Consider the following 20901-nt stretch of genomic DNA (forward strand, 5'->3'; position numbering starts at 1 on the left):
GTTTTCAAATAGGTGAGGAAGGAGAAGCAGAGCTACTTATCAGCTATGACTAACCTGGCTGTGCTTTGGCAGTCCAGTTTCACTGCCTGCCAAAGAGAGCAGAGCTGTTAGTCTTGCTGTCCTGTTTGGAACTGGGGTTCACGCCATGCTGTATGCTGTGAGGTTAGTGATTAGCACTGCAGTCTGTAAGCAATGTGTCATTTATGAAGAGGGAGAGCAGTAATGCAGCTAGAGTGCTCATGGAGGTAAAGGAAAGACTGTCCCCAGCTCACAAAGGACACAGAGCTGCTGGAGAGAGTCCAGAGAGGCTGGAGCCCCTCTGCTGTGAGCACAGGCTGAGGGAGATATGGGTGTTCAGCCTGGAGAAGGGAAGGCTCTAGGGAGACCTCAGAGCTGCCTGCCCAGGACCTGAAGGGATCCAGCAGGAAGGCTGCAGAGGGACTTTTGCTGAGGGTGTCTAGAGACAGGCCAAGGGGGAATGGTTGGAAGCTGAGGCAGAGCAGGGTTAGACTGATGCTGAGTAAGAAGTGCTTTAGTAGGAAGGTGGTGGCACAGGCTGCCCAGGGAGGTTATGAAAGGTATGAATTGTTCCAGCTGGAATTTGAGGTTTGCCAACTCTCTTTAGGCACATTCCGGGTAAGAAGATGAAGCTCTTTTCATCTAAGAGAACAAGGTAAAGGTGTTAAGGATATGCTGGATAAACAAAAGGCAGGCTCTGCTCTGCCTTTTCAGCTCTGTTACTCAACAACAAAAGGTTATCATTTACAGACAGACCACTGTGGCCAGCCCTTCTCCTGTGACATTTCTGATTACAGCCATATCTGTTATAAGAAAAAGGAAGCAGAGTTCAGTTTGTGCTTACCAAGAACAAACAGTTCAAGATTGAAGAGTAGGCAGTAGGATAAAGAGTGCTCCAAGTCTTGCTCTCTCTTTTGTCCTTCCATCCCTTATCAGATCAGGTTGGTTCATAATTTTGCAGTATTGTTACACTGGCACCACCTTGGGCTTTGTGATTGCCAGGCTGGCTGTGCTAGGGACGAGCAATAACCTCCTCTTGCTGCTGTGTTTCTTTTAATGCCAAATTGCTTTTCCTCCCCTCTCTCTTGCTGAAATCACACACTGTTATTAGTTGTCTTAAAGGCTGTGCACCTGGAAGTGTCTGCCTCATGTTTTGGATGTTTTCTAACAGCTTTTAGTCCCCTCAAGCAGCAAAGGAATATTGTCCCTCTGCAAAGAGCAGGTGAAGTTAGATTTCTGTTACGTACTACCTGAAGGATTAGCTACTTGAAGGCATTGCTGTAGAACCTGGAGGTGATTATTCCTAGCTGAATTTCTTTCATTTCCTGAACACTGATTGGGCCAACTAATTTTAAGCAAGCAGATCTCATGCCCCATCCATCTTTATCATCAGTGGTAATAAAGAACCCTCTAGGCCTGACACATTGTCATGACAGTTATTCTCAAGGCATTATGGAGCAGTTGTATCTGTCAGCCCATGCAGTATGGAATATTTTAACTGGCAGTCTTCCAAGAGTGAACATTAATCTTAGCATCTCTTCTTGCAGTTCCTAATCAAGATATTCCAGGAGTGATTGCACTAACATTGTTTGAAGACTACATCTACTGGACAGATGGGAAAACCAAGTCGCTCAGCCGTGCCCACAAAACCTCTGGATCAGACAGGCTCTCGCTGATTAACTCCTGGCATGCAATAACAGACATCCAGGTGTATCATTCTTACAGGCAACCCGAAGGTAATTATCCTCTGCATGCTTTCCTTACAGCTCATTGATGTCTTTCACTTAGTAGCCAGTTGCTGAGTAATTGGGAGCTTGCCTGTCTGCAGTGATCTATTTTTGTTCCTGTTTTGTTCCAAATCGTGGACATTTTCAAATTAGCATTTTGAGACACCAATCTGTGCTTCTTTTGAGACACAAATCTGTGGTTCCTGTTGGAAGTAAATCTGGTATTAAATAAATGTGCTGTGTCTTCTTCAGTGAGGAGATGCCAGTTCTGCTGCTCACAGACCCTGGAGGTGCAGAACTGCTCAAGCTGTGTTGCAGCACAGGTTTCTCCTTATCTGGGATGTTAAGGAAACCTTTAGCATTGTTTGAAAGGTACAAGTATTAATAATACAGAATGCTGGTGGTTAGAAACTGGTTTGGCTGAGGGGGTGTCAGACAATGCAGGGCTCATGATGGTGTCTGCTCCTCCTGATGTCCCTGTCTTTGGATTGCTACTGATAACAATTTGGCTCTTGACTGGGATAAGCTAATTATATATTTAAAAAAGCCCCAAACCCCAGGACCCCCAAACCAAACCCTGGTGCTTTGTTGCTTCCTCTTTGCTTCAGTGTGGAATCTCCATGCACAGTAATAGCTTTTGTTTGGTTGGTTTGCACCCAGCAGAGAATAGCTTAAAGGCAAGAGGGAGAAGTTTGCTCTCCTGGGTTCTCCATTTGAGGCGTTGTGTTGTAAACGTGGTTGTGTGCAAGATGTTTCTCTTGCTCTGTGAAGCAGACACCCTGCAATAACAGCACTGGTACGCTTCTCTTTCTCTGCCCACAGTGTCCAAACACCTGTGCACACTCAACAACGGTGGGTGCAGCCACCTGTGCCTCCTGGCCCCTGACAGGAGGTACTCTTGCGCCTGCCCCACCAACTTCTACCTGGCAGCGGATAACAAGACCTGCTTGTCAAACTGCACTGCCAGCCAGGTGAGTGCAGCTGGGGGGACTTGTCTTTGTTCCCACTTTCTCTCAAGTGATGAATGTTGCTGCCCATGGAATGTGGAGCCTGCAGACCAGGGAACTCGTGGGTGCATGGGCAGCATGTAATCGTTCAGGCTGTCAGTTGCAAATAAGCTTGCAAATGCCTTTCTTCCCCGAGATGGCAGAACTTGTTCCCTTTTAAATGTGGCTGTTCCTGCCAGGCACCAGAACAAATGCAACTGCTAAAGCCAGAAAAATGGCTTGGGAAAAAACCCACATTTGTATAGAAAATGAAGCATAAATATACAAAGTTTATGTGACAAGCTGCAAAGTGAATCTAACAGTGACTTGGGAGGACTCATGCATGAGCAGCTTTATGTTAATACAAGGAAACGAGCTCAGGCCAGTCAGCTGGGGAGGTAAACAGCAGGGCTTCATTAAAACAATTCAGAGGCTGAAATGGAGATGCTAAAATATGCAATGAACTAACAATTACATCAATTAAAACACTGAATTCTGCATGGGAGGTGGATTCTTTAGTATCTGAAATAACTACTCAGTGAATTATTCATTTATTTTCTCTTAAAAAATAAAGTAGATCAAGTAGAGCAAACTGATTTCCTGTAACAACTTTGATAAACATCTTCGGACTGTTCTACCCAGGCAAGGGATTGCCTGATTGAATATTACATATGGCCTTAACATCTTCCTAGTAGTCCAGTAGTATGCTGCTGACCTCTTCCAGTGTTCTGCATCATGATGCATCTTGTCTGTGCCCATTAGGAAAGGGTTTTAAATGTTTGGAACAGTGCTCATCTCATTAACTAATGTACAGCATGGATAAGATCCCTTCTCAGTCTGCTCCTCAGGCTAAAGAGCCCCAGGTCTCTCAGCCTCTCCTCATAAGAGAGATACTCCAATCCCCTCATCATCTTCATGGCCCTCTGTTGGACTGTCTCCTAGTCCCTTTCACTCTTGAGCTGGGGAGCCCAGAACTGGACACAGTACTTCAAGTGTGGCCTCACCAGGGCATAGTGGAGGGGGAAGAAGGAAACTTTCTCAACCGGCTGGACACACGTTTCAATGCACCCCAGAATACCATTGGCCTTCGGGGCTATGGGGGCACATTGCTGGCTCAATGTGAGGAAGGCTATGCTAGCAAATAGACAATACTACCCATGAGGATAGGCTGACTTTGTTTGTAGCCTACATTTGGAGACCTTCTGCTGAGCTTCTCCAAGTTGCAGACCACTGTTCAGAGTTTGGAAGAGTTTGCCTTTCAAAGGTGACCTGCTGCACAGCACGTCCCTACACGTGGCAGAAGAATGAGGCAGCTCCAGCTGTAAGTCCTGCTACAGAAATGACCATGAAATGCTAAACTTCCTTGGCAGGGCAGAGAGAGCTGAGGCAATGCCCCAAGTGTAACACAGCTTTTAAATACAGCTTGGCTGAACAATCAATGAGGGTAAGAAAGGGGAGCAACGAGCAAGCTATTTGTTACGCCCAGGCACAGGAAAGAGCACGTCTTGCATTTCTGAAGCTCTCTGTTTCACTCCTTCCCCTGCTCATACAAACCCCAGGCAGGAAGCACAGCACAAATCTCTCTAGATGTTTCTTCCTAGCATCAGCCACACAATGACCTCCGAGTTTAGGCCTAGCCCTGGAAGTCTGCATGAGGAAATGTCTTGGGTTTGTTTTGTTTGCGTTTCTCTTGCAGCCATCGCGGAGGCGTGGTTGCCTGAGCTGAGAGGAGAGGCACTGCCAAGCTCCCACAAAGGGCTCTTCTATTTTTTGCACAAGTGTTTTATCCTTTGGAAAGGTTGGCAGGCCCGACTCCTGCTTCTCGCATTTAATTCAGGCGGTCTAAACAATCCTGTGTACAAGCACAACAACATTAGGGCTCTTCTGTAGCCGTGGGTGTTCTGATTCGGCTGAGAAATGAGATTAAGTCTACTTCAGCAGTCCACAACGACTCTTTAAGAACTGAAGTGCTGCTTCTGAGTAATATCTTGAAGAATCAAATCATAGAATGCAGCAAAAAGCAGTGAGTGGTTCATGTCAGGGCACTAAGTCACCGCAGCAACGTCAAAGATTTGTATGGGTGGAAGCCTCAGCGCAAAGCATCACCGAACAAACGACAACAACAGAGAATATTTAAACCCTAACTTTTGTAAAACTAAGAGCCAGAGTTGCCCAACAGAAGGATGGCTTGGGCAGGGAATCTCATTTTGCATGAACTGCACTACTTGTGTTTAAAAATGACTCAAAATTCCTATCAAAGCCTGGTTTGTTTTGGTTTGTTCTCCCACCTTCCCCTCCCGCCACAGTTCCGCTGCAAAACCGACAAATGCATCCCCTTCTGGTGGAAGTGTGACACGGTGGATGACTGCGGAGATGGCTCTGATGAGCCTGAGGAGTGCCGTAAGTGCCGCCTGCCTTTGGCGTCCGGGTTTGGCCAGAGGGCCCAGATCAGTTCTAGTGCTCTACGAGCGTCAGGGAGGGGAACGTTTGAGCGCCTCTGTTTGCAGCGCTGTGTTCTGCTCTCTGTGACAAAGGCTGCAGGCTCTTCTTAAGGATTCTCATTAGCTCATGGCTACCAGGGGCCTTTGAAGGTCTCTGGGAAATGATGGTTTGCATGCTTCAAACCTTTGCTTCACCCCAGTTACAGCTTTGCTAAGGTTTTTAATTTGAAAGCACCGTTCTGAGGGTGCTGGGGGTTACATATGAATGCAAACTTAGGCTGGGTTTAGTTGGTTTGTGTCTGTATAGAACAGAAATCACAGAGCAGGGCAGGGTGCTGGGGGTTACATATGAATGCAAACTTAGGCTGGGTTTAGTTGGTTTGTGTCTGTATAGAACAGAAATCACAGGGCAGGGCAGGGTGCTGGGGGTTACATATGAATGCAAACTTAGGCTGGGTTTAGTTGGTTTGTGTCTGTATAGAACAGAAATCACAGAGCAGGGCAGGGTGCTGGGGGTTACATATGAATGCAAACTTAGGCTGGGTTTAGTTGGTTTGTGTTTATCACTGGGCAGCCTGTGGCAGTGTTGTGACATTTGAAGTAAAGAAGTTTCCCCTCGTGTTCAGCTGGAACTTCCTGTGTTGGTCCAGTTGGTGTCTTTTTGGTAGTGCCCACTAACAGGAGTCTGGTCCCATCCTCTTCACATCCCCCCTGCAGATATTTCCAAGCCTTGATGAGATCCTCCCTGTGGAACTCTGACTTCCTCTGTGACTGTTTCACTGCAGTCCTGTTCAGCTGCACGTTATTGTTGCTGTTTAGTGCAGTGTTCTCCACAGGACTCCTGCTAAGATTCTGTGGCTTTCCACACTATTTTGTGTCAGTATTTTTGTTGTATCAATATTTTCACGTTGCAGTTTTACAGATGTTGGGAAAGGGAAGTTTGCAGAGCTAACCTTCACCCCTCCAGTACGAACAGTTGTGTGCAATGCAGGATTCTCACACCCCCTGTGAAACCTTGACACGCTCTCCTGAAGGTGGTGGAGATGCAGCATCTTGCATGGATTCACAGAATGGTTTGGGTTGGAAGGGACCTTAAAGATCATCCAGTTCCAACCCCAGGCCATGGGCAGGGAGAGCTCCCATAGTCCATACAGCAGGGACCAGTAACAGTCCCCTGCCAAGTTGCAGCTGAGTGGAAGTTAGTTGTGATGATGCTTGCAGCATCTGCAGGGATGGTTGCTGTCTCTCTGTTAGGGAAGCACCTTTCTGACTGCACTCATCAACAGGAAGGTCTCTGGGTGAGGCTGTTTGAAGTCTCAGTCACTATTTCAATATTATTATAGTGCTCTAGATAGAGAGTCTTGTACTCTCCCCTTGAGCTTAAATGCACCACGTGCTCTGCTATGTGTTCTGCAGCCTGACAGTTCAGTAACAGTTAATTTGATGATTTTTTTCATGTTAAGATCTCTCATCCATGTTTTTATAGCTTTGTAATTAGTTCTTTTTCTGCTGCAGGGGCTTTTGAAGCGAGCTTTGACATATGTGATCATCCCACATGAGATAACATTTTAAGCTGCACTATGTTTGCATCAAACACTACCTCAGAGGAGTGTAACTGAACAGTCCCTCAAATGGCAGTGGCTGTGAGGGAACAATGTTAGACTTGTCATGGGAAATAAAATTAGAATAGTCAATGTCTTCAGTGCAGAACTCAGCTGCCTGGATCCTAACCAGCAAGTCTCTGTTCAGCTAGTAGTAAGCATCAACCTGCAGAGGGATGCACTCTGTGTCGTTAGTGAAGTAGAGCTGCAGCGATGTGAGCTGTGGAATTAATTTGCTCTGGTATGTGCACATCTTAGTCACTGATACCTGCTCTGATTGGGGTTAGAGAGGCAAACTGGAAGCTTCCTAAGCTCTTTTGATTAGTCCATAGAGGAAGAACAACACCTTAACCATTCCCCTGATAGCCTTCATCAGAAGTGTTCTTTCCTCTCAGCTGAATTCAGATGTCAACCAGGACGCTTTCAGTGTGGAACTGGACTTTGTGCTCTGCCAGCCTTTATCTGTGATGGAGAAAACGACTGTGGGGACAATTCTGATGAACTGAACTGTGGTAGGTTGTAATGGAGACTGGGGCCTTCAGGCACGTGGTGACACTGAGCTCAGTGCCAGGCTTCATTCTGTTGAGAACCTACATCTTTGTTCCTGTATTTTTAAACCTTCTCCTCTTTCACCTTGTTAACTTTGCTGCTTTTGGTCCTTTTAACTTACAGACACACACGTGTGCCTGTCAGGGCAGTTCAAGTGCACAAAGAACCAGAAGTGTATCCCAATCAACCTGAGGTGCAATGGGCAGGATGACTGTGGGGATGAAGAAGATGAAAGAGACTGCCGTAAGTTATGCTGAGAGTCTTTCCTCTGCCGCTCTGCTCTGCTCAGACCTCACCTGCAGTGCTGTGTGCAGCTCTGGAGCCCTCAATACAGGAAGGACATGGACCTGATGGAGAGGCTCCAGAGGAGGCCAGGGACTCAGAGCACCTCTACTACAGGGACAGGCTGAGGGAGCTGGGAATGTTCAGCCTGGAGAAGAGAAGGCTCCAGGGAGATCTAATAGCAGCCTGCCAGGACCTGAAGGGGCTACAAGAAGGATGCAGAGAGACTGTTTGCAAAGGCCTACAGGGACAGGACCAGGGGCAATGGCTTTAAGTTGGATAAGAGCAGATTTAGATTGGATGGGAGGAAGAAGCTCTTTACTATGAGGGTGGTGGAACACTGGAACAGGTTGCCCAGGTGGGTGGTTGTCGCCCCATCCCTGGAGATATTCAAGGTGAGGCTCAACAGGGCTCTGGGCAGCCTGATCCACTTGGAGATGTCCCTGCTGAGTGTGGGGAGGTCAGACTGGATGAGCTTTGGAGGTCCCTTCTGGCCTGGACCATTCTATGATTTTTGCTCTGGTGACTGTAGCTGCTTTTAACTGAAGTAAAATACATAAAGTGCCTCTGTAAGGTAATTTGAGGCGCATGCAAACCAGCTAGTCTGGGGGACTGCTTGCTGTACAGTGCTGCCTATACCAGAGAACAAACTGAAGGGACATCTATTGGCTTCAATTTTTACACTTGCTGCAAAGGAGGGAGCTGTGTAAACAATTCCCAGCAGTTAATTGGGTTTCTGACTTGGGCTAAAACATCCATTTTACTCTGAACCACTTCCAAAATGACTCCTCTTCTTGAGGTTCTCATCTGCCATGCCCTGCAGCAACACATTTCAATAGCAAAAAGAGATGTTTCTGTGTCTTTTATGGGAAACTGTGTCAATCTATATCTCTTTCTACATCCTTTGATGGAGTTTTCTACCTTTCCTTTTCCCTTTCCTCTGGGGACTTTTTGGTTACTTTACCTTCTTAACTTCATTTCCATTTACTCCATTTTTAACACATCTTACTTTTCGTGCATTCCTTTTCACTCCATATTTTCAGAGAAAAGTAGAGGAATATTTCCAGATTTAGCATGGAAATGTGTTGAATAGTTCATGTCTTTCAGCATTTTGTACTTAAAACGGTGGGGTTGCCTTCAGAAACTTCCCTGTCCTTCACTCAGTTCAGTATTCAGTCTCCTGCTGCTCTGAGGTGCTGATTCCTGTTTTCTGCATTAGCTTTCTAAAGGTTTGTTTATCCCAGAATGGCTCAGGCTGGAAGGGAGCTCAGAGCTCATCTCCTCCAAACTCCCCACCAAGCCCAGGGACACCTCTCAACTACACTCAGCTGCTCAAGGCCTCATCCAGCCTGGCCTGCAGCACCCCCAGGCAGGAGCAGCCACAGCCTCCCTGGGCAGCCTGGGCCAGAGTCTCAGCAGCCTCCTGCTGAACAACTTCTTCCACAGCTCCACTCTAACCCTGCTCTGCCTCAGCTTCCAACCATTCCCCCTTGGCCTGTCTCTAGACACCCTCTGGAGAAGTCCCTCTGCAGCCTTCCTGGAGGCTCCTTCCAGGCACTGGAAGGCAGGCATTGCATTTCTGCAAAGACCATGGAGAGCATGGCCTGCTCCGAGGAGGAGCTCGCTAAGGATGCAAAGGCTTTGTTGATGGTCCTGTTTGATGGCCGTCTTCAAAAGAGCTCAGCTGAGCTGTGTTGGTTTGTGTGGGACCTGGCTTTAGAAGCTGATTAAGTAGGGTCAGCTCAGCTCCTGTGGAAGAGGGGAGGGAGTGATCTTTTCCTTACAAAGATCCACACATGCTATATGAAGATTCCCCAAACCTTGAGCTGAAAAACTAAAGCAGCAGTCTGTAGCCTGTGGGAGAGATAGGGTCAGGATCAGCAGTGATGGGTTTGAAAACTTCCTAGGGGATGGTGGGGCTAGGGCAGTGTGCTGCACCATAACCCAGGCTGTTGGGTTGTCTGCAGCTCAGCCACCCACCCACCTGCAGAAGCAGTGGGGACTGGGGAGGTTAATCACACACATTGGTTCTTTCTCTCATGCCTCACCCAGCACTGCTTAGCTTCTCTGAGCTGAAAGCTACATCTGCCAGGTTCTATTTTAATAAAACCCTACTTGTGGCTTGCAAAAGCTCTCCTGTTGCCTTTGGGGAGATGACAAAAGGAGAAGGGTTTGAGTAAGTCTACCACACAGCTCGTGTTGAATTGAGCTCCTGTCAGAAGACAGAGAACAGATGAGTCCATTGCACTCCTGCTTTACTGGACTGAGGTTCATGAGGTCCAGAAGTGCTTTGGGTTTGGTTGGTTGGTTGGGTTTTGGTTGGTTGGTTGGTTTTGGGGTTTTTGTTTGTTTGGGGTTTTGGTTGGTTGGTTTTGCTTTTGCTTTTGTTTGTTTTCTGTATCAAGTGACCTTGGAAAAGTCACATTTCATACTCAAGGCTTTCCATGAGAGGAGATAATTACACTGGGCTTCTTCTGAAGCACTTTGAAGCCTCCTGCTGAGGTGTCCTAGCTCAGTGCCAGTGTCACCTTCTGTAAGGGTAGTTAACAGCATAACCAGGACAAACTGCTTTTAGTTCCAGCACTGTGCATTTATAGATGGGAAGGTGACCCTGAAAGGAAGAAGGCACCAACTTGGAGCAAGCCTCGACTTTTGCATTGTGCCAAAGCCAAGGAGCAGCAAGGATGGTATCAAGAATCAAATTGCTTTTCCACAGGGATAGGAGAGTTTGTTAAAAATCTTGTGGAGTTCCCTAGGTGAAAGTGGGACACTCATTCCTGGGGGAAAACATTGCTGGATAGCTGATCACACTGATTTCCACTTACATCACTCCAGGTTAGAGCAGTTTGGGGGTTCTCATACATATGCTCATCTCAAAGAAGATAGACACCCTTGAGAAGAGTCCCTCTGCAGCCTTCCTGCAGGCTCCCCTCAGGTCCTGGCAGGCAGCTCTGAGGTCCCCCTGGAGCCTTCTCCTCTCCAGGCTGCACAGCCCCAGCTCCCTCAGCCTGTGCTCACAGCAGAGCTGCTCCAGCCCCTGGATCATTTTGTTAGAGCTGTTGCCTCAGTGCTGCCAGAGACAGCCAATTCCTGAAGGTGGAATTCTTAATATATCTTTTTTAATCCAAACCTTGAATATTGAATCCAATCTTGAATATTAGCTAAAATGAATGGTTTTAATTTGGAATTCTTTTCTCCCCAGCTGAAAACAGTTGTTCTCCAGACCATTTCCAGTGCAAAACAACAAAGCACTGCATTTCTAAGCTGTGGGTATGTGATGAGGACCCAGACTGTGCTGATGGATCAGATGAAGCTAACTGTGGTGAGTTTTCCAGTGGTTCTGAAGGTGTTCTGCAGGGTGACATAGGTGAAAAAGCAGCCAAAGGAAATAATCCTCCCACTTGATGTCCCCTTTCAATGCCTGATAAGAAAACTGTGTCTGGCTCACAGAGCTGCTGGTGGATGCTGATCTTTGTACGAACAGTCCATAGACTTCAGGTTCTGCCAGTGGGTGTTTGGCAGCAGCTGTAAATGAGTGTTTTACTTGGCATGCAATGCCATTCTCTCACGATGTTATCCCCCCCTGACAATTCATCCTGCATCCTTTGGTGCTGCTGCAGTTTATAACTGGTGGAAAGTGTCACCACTTTGCAGCTCATCCTTGTTAAAGGTGGTTGTGCAGGAGGGGCCAGAGCAGCTTCCAACTTGCCATGACCACGTTTTGCTTCTGCCTTTTGTTAACTTTCCCATCAAGTTTGTGAGCACACCTCCTTGGCTATGAATGAACAAACAGGCTCTTGAAGGATGTGGCATGTGAAACAAATGATTGTTGAAGCTGACATTCCAAACATTTTGGCTCCTTCAGTGTAGCCAGCAATTCTGGCATGCCACTGCTCACAGCTTGCTTTCCTACTTTGTCTCTTTGCACACAGTGATCTAAATGATATTTCTCTTAATGGCAGACAAAAAGACTTGTGGGCCTCACGAGTTCCAGTGCAAGAACAACAACTGCATTCCAGACCACTGGAGATGTGACAGCCAGAACGACTGTGGGGATAATTCTGACGAAGAAAACTGTAGTAAGTCACTTTGCCTAAGCACGTGTAAGGAGTGAAGTCACTTCAGCAGCACATGAGAAGACTCTTTTGAGTTTGATACATGGACCTGTATGTTTTAGTACCACCCCTCTGATCCCTTGAAAATCACCTGGCCAGAACTGCAAATTCCCTGTGCTGAAGCACTCCAATTATATTCCTTCTGACAGGGAGCTGTGATCAGCTAGGCAGAAATGCCTGGCCTGGGACTTCTCAGACATCTGCTGAATTCCAACTAAATAGTCCAACTAGTTTTACCTCTGTCAGTGTGTTACATCTGATCTTCAGTTGAGATCAGTGACCAAGTGATAAGCATTGGTTCACCCTGAACCTTGGTCAAACACAACCTGCCCATTTGCCTGGTTTGGCACCTGAGAGGTCCTTTTCTGTGGTACTCAGTCACACACAAGATGTTCTTCACTGCACCTCTATGAGCCAAGCTCTGCCTGTGAGGAGCCTGAATGCCTAGCACCATTCTCAGTGAGCTCATTTAGATCTGGGTGCTGGGAAGACATGACAAATTCTTTGTGGTTTTCTCTGGTAATCATTGTCTTTATAAAACAATTCAAGAGGGAAGATCCACAGGGAGCTCTGAAGTGCCTTCTCTTCAGCAAACACTTTCTGTTCCTTCTTTCTTTTGTGCTTAGAAATCCAAGCAGTTCATGGCTTGTTGTGTAGCTAATCTTGAATGCATATTCCTGATTGCATGTCTCAAATGTGTGTTTAGTATATTGAAGGTAATGACCTCAGACATGAGATCTGTACAGAATAGAATAGAATTAACCAGATTGGAAGAGGCCTTCAAGATCATCGATTCCAACCTATCACCCAACACCATCTGATCAACTAAACCATGGCACCAAGTGCATCATCCAGTCTCTTCCTAAACACCTCCAGTGATGGTGACTCCACCACCCTGGGCAGCACATTCCAATGGCCAATCTTTCTTTCTATGAAGAACTTCTTCCTCACCTCCAGCCTAAACCTCCCCTGGCACAGCTTGAGACTGTGTCCTCTTGTTCTGGTGCTGGGTGCCTGGGAAAAGAGACCAACCCCCACCTGGCTACCACCTTCCTTCAGGCAGTTATTGAGAGCAATAAGGTCTCCCCTGAGCCTTCTCCAGCCACTCCTCCCAGGCCTGTGCTCCAGACCCCTCCCCAGCTTTGTTGCTCTTCTCTGGACACCTTCCAGCACCTCAACATCTTTCCTAACCTGAGGAGCCCAGAACTGGATACAGGACTCAAGGTGTGGCCTAAGCAGTGCTGAGCACAGAATGACTTCCCTGCTCCTGCTGGCCACACTCTTCTTGATACAGGCCAGGATGCCATTGGCCTTCTTGGCCACCTGGGCACACTGCAGGCTCATGTTCAGCCTACTCTCAACCAGTCCCCCCAGGTCCCTTTCTGCCTGGCTGCTCTCCAGCCACTCTGTCCCCAGCCTGTAGGTACAGGATGTCTGAAGAGTAGCTCATTGTTCTTCAAAGGTTAAGTGGATTTGGCTGTCTTTTAATTGCTCTCTACATCTGAATATGTTAGGAGTTTCTGCAAGCAATACTGCTGTGGTTCTCATGTGCCAGGGTCTCATCTGGAGGGGAAATGTCATGTGGCCAGAGCCACTCACAGCTAATTGTTGTTATAGCTTGGGGTGGGGGCTGACACACAAAAGCTTTGCTTGGGAAGTGATTCTTAGGTCAGAGGGATTTCCTCATTTTTCCTTATGTTATAGACACCATTAAATTATTTTATGATCATAAAAACCTAGAATGGCTCAGGTTGGAGGGGACCTCAGAGCTCATCTGCTCCACAACCTCCCCACCATGCCCAGGGACACCTCTCAACTACACTTAGCTGCTCTCACAGCTTCATCCAGCCTGGCCTGCAACACCCTCAGGCAGGAGGCAGCCACAGCCTCCCTGGGCAGCTTGTGCCAGAGTCTCTCCACCCTTGTGCTGCAAAACTTCTTCCTCAGCTCCAGTCTAACTTCCTTAAAAATTTGTGCTGTTTGCAGTAGAAGTTCCAGGCATCTGTGTCTGTTCATGCCCTCTATTGAGTGCCCTCTTCATGAGGACTTCAGACCTCCCTGGGTTTTGCTTCTTCCCAGGGAGCAGAGCAACCTACCCACTCGTCACCAAACACCCACTTACCTCCCAACCTTTCCTGTCACCTCTCCATCTGTAAGCTCCTTAGATTCTTTTTATCTAACATTTTCCTTCTGTTTCCCTAAAATTACCTGAAAAATCCATTCTTAGTCTTGCTTCCTTTGTTCCTTTGCTGCTGTTTCCCCCATAAATGTGTCAGCAGTGGGTTTTTTATGGTGCTCATTGCAACTCGCTGGATTCTCCTCCTGGCACCTGCAGCAGTCGTGTCATTCTGTGAGTCTCTGGGTTGTGGTCATGCTTCCTCCCAGACTTGGTTTCTGGAAGAAGGAATTTCCTTGCAAATTCAAGCCTTGCCTCTGAGGCATTCCATTTTCCATCTCAGCCCTGTGGCCCTGAGTGCTGAGACAGGCCAAGCTGACTCTTGGCACATGTCAAAAGGTGTCTGATAAATGGTTTGCTGTTGCCTTATGGCATGTCAAAGAAAGGCTGGTTCTAATTACCTGGATATTGACAGCTGCTAAGGGAATTCCTGCTCTGTGGTAAAGGTCTCCCCAAACTGGCACTGTACAGGGATCAAAATACATCAAATTTACAGTCAGCATCACCTCATTTGCCAAAGACATTTGATAGAACTGTGGAAGTATTTTCATTGCTGTCTTAGTGTCTGCAAAAGAAACTTAGATATAAAACATAGTGACACAAAATCTGACAGAAAGAAACCCTGGTGGCTTGCAAGTCACTGGGCTTGACTTGGCTCTACTCTTTCATCCAGAGGAGTGTGGGCAGCAGGGCAGGAGAGGGGATTCTGCCCCTTGGCTCTGCTGAGACCTCACCTCCAATCCTGCCTCCAGCTCTGTTGTCCCCATCAGGAGAAGGACACAGAGCTGCTGGAGTGAGCTCAGAGGAGGCCACAAAGATGATCCAAGGGCTGGAGCAGCTCTGCTGTGAGCACAGGCTGAGGGAGCTGGGGGTGTCCAGCCTGGAGAGGAGAAGGCTCCAGGGGGACCTCGGAGCTGCCTGCCAGGACCTGAAGGGATCCTGCAGGAAGGCTGCAGAGGGACTTTTGCTGAGGGTGTCTAGAGACAGGCCAAGGGGGAATGGTTTGAAGCTGAGGCAGAGCAGGGTTAGAGTGGAGCTGAGGAAGAAGTTGTTCAGCAGGAGGGTGCTGAGACTCTGGCCCAGGCTGCCCAGGGAGGCTGTGGCTGCCTCCTGCCTGGGGATGCTGCAGGCCAGGTTGGATGAGGCCTTGAGCAGCTGAGTGTAGCTGAGAGGTGTCCTTGGGCATGGTTGGAGGAGATGAGCTCTGAGCTCCCTTCCATTCTGAGCCATTCTAGGATTCATTGACTGATAGGAGGGGTCTGTGTTACACATGCTGTGTGGAGTTGCTAATAAACCTAGGGTTGTTTCTTTTCTTTATTCAGAGCCTCAAACATGCACTTTGAAAGACTTTCTTTGTGCAAATGGAGACTGTGTTTCAGCAAGATTCTGGTGTGATGGAGACTATGACTGTGCAGATGGCTCAGATGAGGTAAGCTTCTTCCAGGAAATGGATTGCTTTAGTCAATTAGCAGGCTGCTGCTGCTGGGAATGGATCCCCACACAGGACTCTCTTGTTAGGCAGCAATTGGACTTCTGCACTTGAATCCCTGTATGCAAACATCCTTACCAAATTCAGTCAAAGCCTACTGAAATAATGAACAGCAAAAGAAAACCAACTCATGTTTCACAACAGTTTCTATCTTCTTGTCCCAGTGGGGATCTGGACCTCTTCCCATCTTGGAAATGTGTTGTATCCTGCTTGGGGCTCTTTCTTCACACAGCAGTGATTTGGTTTCATTTGTGGGGTTTGGGGATGTCTGAGAAAACAAAGCAGGCTGTTGGGTAGCACAACATCACTGGATAGTGCTTTGTGGTTGTACTGTTTTTTCCTGTCCCTTTTCTCCCTTCTCCTTTCCTGCTAGTGCTGGAGCTCAGGTGCTTCCCACCCACTTAGAGAGTGCAATCCACCCTTCATGAACCATAGCTCCAAATAGATTTCATTCCACAAGGCATTCCTGTGTTCCATGGGGTGCAGCAGTGCAGGCCATGGCTTCTGTGATGAGCTGTGTGGTTACCTGCACTGATTGTAAGCCCTTGGTCTCTTCCCTGCCTTGTTTTGTCGTACCAGAGGTATTGTGAAACAGGCTGCTCCAGAGACCAGTTCCAGTGCTCCAATGGGCAGTGCATATCAGCCAAGTGGAAATGTGATGGTCATGAAGACTGCAAGCTTGGGGATGACGAGAGGAATTGTGAGCCAGGTACTGCCTTAAACCATTAGTTTTAGATAAAACTAATTAATATGTATTGATTTTTAGCTGTAATAATGTGCACTTCCTAAAATTAGCTTAAATGGGCTAATTTAGCTTGAACAAGCTGATTTAGCAGAGGGAAGCTGATGTGGGACACAGCCCTTTGGGTTTGCCCTGCCTTTCCTTGCAGTTTACAAACGTTTGGAATCGCTCTAGCCAGCTACACACGCAGGTTTGCTCCCCACCCTCACCAGATGGAAAACCACAGCACTGTGAACAGCTGCTTTAGAAGCTCTCCTTTCCTTAATGCTCAGCTCTGTGTCTGTCCCCAGCATCCCCCACCTGCTCCTCACGTGAGTACGTGTGTGCCGCCGGAGGCTGCGTCTCGGCGTCCCTGCGCTGCAATGGCGAGTTCGACTGTGCCGATGGATCTGATGAGGTACCTGGCTGCTCCTGCCCTGCCCTGCTGCCTGACACCGACTTGGCTAACACTTCAGCTCTCACAGCAGCCCTCTGGAGAAGGACCTGGGAGTGCTGGTGGATAACAAGTTCAACATGGGGCAGCAATGTGCCCTGGGGGCCAAGAAGGCCAAGGGGATGCTGGGGTGCATTCAGAGGAGTGTGGCCAGCAGATCCAGGAGGTTCTCCTCTCCCTCTACTCTGTCCTGGTGAGGCCACACCTGGAACATTGCATCCAGTTCTTGGCTCAGGACAAGGAGCAATGGCTTCAAACTAGAGAGGAGCAGACTCAGACTGGATGCTGGAACAACTTCTGCACCATGAGGGTGGTAGAACACTGGAACAGGTTGCCCAGGGAGGTGGTTGGGGCCCATCCCTGGAGATATTCCAGGTGAGGCTGGACAGGGCTCTGGGCAACCTGATCCAGTTGAGGATGTCCCTGCTGAGTGCAGAGGGGGTTGGACTGGATGAGCTTTGGAGGTGTCTTCCAACCCAGACTATTCTGTGATTCTCTGAACGCCCCTAACATGTGGTTACAATTTCACTTGGACTTCAGCAGCTGTTCAAGTTGCACTTTGTGACTCAAGGACAACTGTGCTCTACTAAATACACAGGGCCCTGAAAAACAGTGCTGGGAAACGTTGTGTTAGGTGTGTCTTAACACGTGGTGGTAGTTGCCATTCCTGAATCCTTGTTGCCCCTCTGTGTTGCCACAGCTGGACTGTGTAACAGAGTGCAGGGAGGATCAGTTTGGATGCAAGAACAAGGCCCACTGCATCCCCGTCAGGTGGCTCTGCGACGGCATCCATGACTGCGTGGATGGCAGCGATGAAGATAACTGTGACCAAGGCAAGAGACACTTTTCTCCTAGGGCCTTGCTTTGTTAGGCTTGTATTAACACCCCTCAGAGGCTAGTGGTGCCCTGGCTGTGCTGAGTAATGAAATGGAAGCTCTGTGATCTCTCTTGACAGAGACAGCTTAGCAGCTTCCCCAGCGATCTGCAGGGCGAAGCAAAGCTTGCATGGTGCATGACTCAGAGCTCATTGTTCCTTGGGGTGGGTTCCTTCCCCAAAGACCAAAAGGTTGTGTTCTTCCTGGCAGCACATTCTGCCTTAGCAGGCAAGCTGGCTACAAGTCCAGTTAATTTACAGCCTTGCAGCAGCAATAAACTGCAAAGCCATGCAGTGTGGTGGAACGTTGCTGAAGAAGTCATCTGCAGAGCCCAGCTTGCTGTTTATTTCTGTGGAGGGGAAAGGGTGCAGCTAAGCAGGACCCAGCAAACCACATCTGGCATCCTGGCTCTGCTTGGAGAGCCCAGCTCTGCACACCAGGCGGGTCACATGAAGCTAAACACTGCTTTCGGACTGGCACGATGACGGTTCGGCTTCCAAATAGAGGCCTGAGCAATAGCTCTGCTGGCTGAGCTCTCAGGGCTGCTGCTGGAAGGGGAGGTGCTGGGGGGGTCTGGGCTGGCGTTTCAGGGGGGTGGATTTTGGTTGGGGGGTTCGTTTGTTTTGCTTGGGGTTTCTGGGGTGGTTTTCATTTGTGCTTCTTTTGGTTGGGGTTTTTTGATGTGTTGATTGGGGTCCTTTGGGGGGGTTGTTTGGGGGGGGGCTGGGTTCTTTGTTTTGTTTTGATTTGGGTTTTTTGGGGTTTTGTTTTTGTTTTGATTTGGGTTCATTTTGGGGTTTTGTTTTGATTTGGGTTTTTGGTTTTGTTTTTTTTTATTTGGGTTCTTTTTGAGTTTTTTTGGTTTTGATTTGGTTTTGGGGTTATTTTTCTGGTTTTGATTTGGGTTCTTTTGGGTTGGTTTTTGGATTTGGGTTCTTTTTGATTTTTGGGGGGTTTGATTTGGTTTTGGGGTGATTTTTCTGGTTTTGATTTGGGTTCTTTTGGGTTGGTTTTTTTTTGTTTTGATTTGGGTTCTTTCTGATTTTTTTGGAGTTTGATTTGGTTTTGGGGTGATTTTTCTGGTTTTGATTTGGGTTCTTTTTGTTTTGTTTTGATTTGGGTTCTTTTTGTTTTGGGTTCTTTTGGGTTTGGATTTTTTTATTGGGGTTTTTTTGTTTGTTTTTTCATTTTGGTTGCTTGTTTGGTTGGGATTTTGGGGTGGTTTTTTGTTTGTTTTGGTTGGGAGGTTTTGTGTGGTTTTTTGTTTTGGATTTTGTTGTTGGTTGGTCGGTTGATTTTGGTGGGGGGGTTTGGGGTTTTGTTTGCTTTCTGGGTGTTTGGTTCGGTTTTGTTGCCTGAGCCTTGCTCCAGCTGCCAGGCACTAGCAGTGTCAGCTGCCAGGCACTGGCAGTGTGGCTGCAGGAAAGTGTTAGCAAGGGTAGCACTTCAGCAATGGTGACAAACACAGAGCTTCTCATTCAGATTACAGAATGTCTTATCAAAAGCAAACTTTTACTCAGCATCTTGTCAGCCTCTTGTTTTATTCCCAGGTTTTTCTTTTCTTTGAAGTGAGCATGTCTTTTTCTTAGTCATCTACAATCACCATATCTGTGTCACTTCAAAAGCATATTGCAGTACAGTAATAAGTACTAATCATCAGGCATGAAGCAAACAATTGCAGAGGAAAATATCCTTCCCTTAATTTGTTGTTAGTCTGTTAACACTTAACACTACTGGGAGGAAAAAAGAACTTATGTGGGATGGTTAAGTTTGAAAGAGAAACCAGAACATGAAGAAAATGAGGGGTCTGGGTGGAAGGGATGTTGTAGAGGGGTCTGGGTGGGAGGGAGGTTGTAGAGGGGTCTGGGTGGGAGGGAGGTTGTAGAGGAGATTGGGTGGGAGGGAGGTTGTAGAGGGGTCTGGGTGGGAGGGAGGTTGTAGAGGCGATTGGGTGGGAGGGAGGTTGTAGAGGGGTCTGGATGGAAAGAATGTTGTAGAGGGATCTGGATGGGAGGGAGGTTGTAGAGGGGCCTGGATGCAAGAGGGACAGAAATGCTGTTTGGAAGTGTTTGTTGAATTGTTTTAAGCAGACAGATAACCAAGTTCCAAAACACTTCTAGTCCATTCTAAACTCGATTTTGCAGCATGGAGCCTATCTCTTTAAAAGCCAATGAAGTGTAAGCAGTCAGATGTGGATTTTATCTGAGGCCCACATTATTCTTTGGATGTCATAAGGGAGCTGCTGTGAACTGCAAATTGCTTCTAATGCAATGAGCAGCACTTTGCCTAGTTGGTTATGTCTATAATACTTTGTATTTATGTCACAATTAGGATTTTTTTGTATGGGAATTTGTTCTGTAAAAGAATTCTGACAGGCAGAGCAATGCCATGAAACCAGTGCCAGTTTATCTGACTGATCACTCATTTCTTCATCTTTGGAAATGCAGCTAACACAAATGGAGTTTCATTCTGCAGCATTCTAAACCAATCTCCATCATATTTATCTGCAGCCCACTGTGCAGAGCTCTTTTCAATCTCATTATCCAACTAGAGTGATGGTTATGTTATGATTACACACACAATTATTTATATTCATGCCTTTCAGCCTGAAGAATGCTTCAGCTGTATAGATTTTTCCCTGGGACAGTGATTAGAAGGGCTGTTTCTGTTGGCACTCAGACGTGAGCTTTGCAACAGGAGTGAATGATGTTAGCTCCCATGGGGGGAGAGCTCCCAACTCCCTCACTCTCTGGGGGGAGTTCATGCAAATCAGTTTTCTGGGGGGAAAAAAAAGTAGTAAAATTAAACTCATTCTGAACCCTTTACTAGCAGCATAAACCCTTCTGTGGACTTCAGTGGGCTGTGAACAGGGCACTGAAGCCTGATCTGTCAGGGTGGGAGCAAGGCGCTGGGGTAAGCCACAGTGCCAGTTTTGGTGGTGGTGCGTACAATTTCAGGTTCCCCTCTGCAGGTACATAGTTTTACTTCTTTATAGCCTACTCCTCTCAGGAAACCAGAAAAAATGTGTTCTAGAGAAAAATCATTGCCAGAAATGTCCTTCACAGCACTCCTGAGGTGGTCTAGAGACAGGCCAAGGGGGAATGGTTGGAAGCGAGGCAGAGCAGGGTTAGAGTGGAGCTGAGGAAGAAGTTCTTCAGCAGGAGGGTGCTGAGCCTGTGGCACAGGCTGCCCAGGGAGGCTGTGGCTGTCTCCTGCCTGGTGATGTTGAAGACCAGGCTGGATGAGCCCTGAGCATCTGAGTGTAGTTGAGAGGTGTCCCTGGGCATGGTGGGGAGATTGGAGGAGTTAAGCTCTGAGCTCCCTTCCAGCCTGAGCCATCCTGGGATTCTGTGACTATTGATTGTCATAAAACATAGGCAGAACGTTGAAACAAAATTCTTTCTGCTACACACATTAAAACTAAATCCAGTTTGAAACAGCTTTTACAACTTGAGCAGTCCAGCTTA

The 20901-nt window shown here is 47.4% G+C and overlaps 1 protein-coding gene across 1 annotated transcript in view; it reads left to right on the plus strand.

Annotated features, from left to right (window-relative positions):
* Positions 1 to 20901, plus strand: part of LRP1B (LDL receptor related protein 1B) — a 642156-nt gene that overhangs the window by 554848 nt on the left and 66407 nt on the right. Inside the window, exons 62-72 of the mRNA XM_054173601.1 lie at positions 1566 to 1754; positions 2568 to 2716; positions 5038 to 5131; positions 7169 to 7285; positions 7446 to 7565; positions 10807 to 10926; positions 11567 to 11683; positions 15218 to 15324; positions 15964 to 16093; positions 16417 to 16523; positions 17260 to 17392. Coding sequence (XP_054029576.1) covers positions 1566 to 1754; positions 2568 to 2716; positions 5038 to 5131; positions 7169 to 7285; positions 7446 to 7565; positions 10807 to 10926; positions 11567 to 11683; positions 15218 to 15324; positions 15964 to 16093; positions 16417 to 16523; positions 17260 to 17392 — 1383 coding nt within the window. The remainder of the gene's footprint in view (positions 1 to 1565; positions 1755 to 2567; positions 2717 to 5037; positions 5132 to 7168; positions 7286 to 7445; positions 7566 to 10806; positions 10927 to 11566; positions 11684 to 15217; positions 15325 to 15963; positions 16094 to 16416; positions 16524 to 17259; positions 17393 to 20901) is intronic.

This window comes from Dryobates pubescens, chromosome 2 (genome assembly GCF_014839835.1).
Source record: "Dryobates pubescens isolate bDryPub1 chromosome 2, bDryPub1.pri, whole genome shotgun sequence".
NCBI lineage: Eukaryota > Metazoa > Chordata > Aves > Piciformes > Picidae > Dryobates > Dryobates pubescens.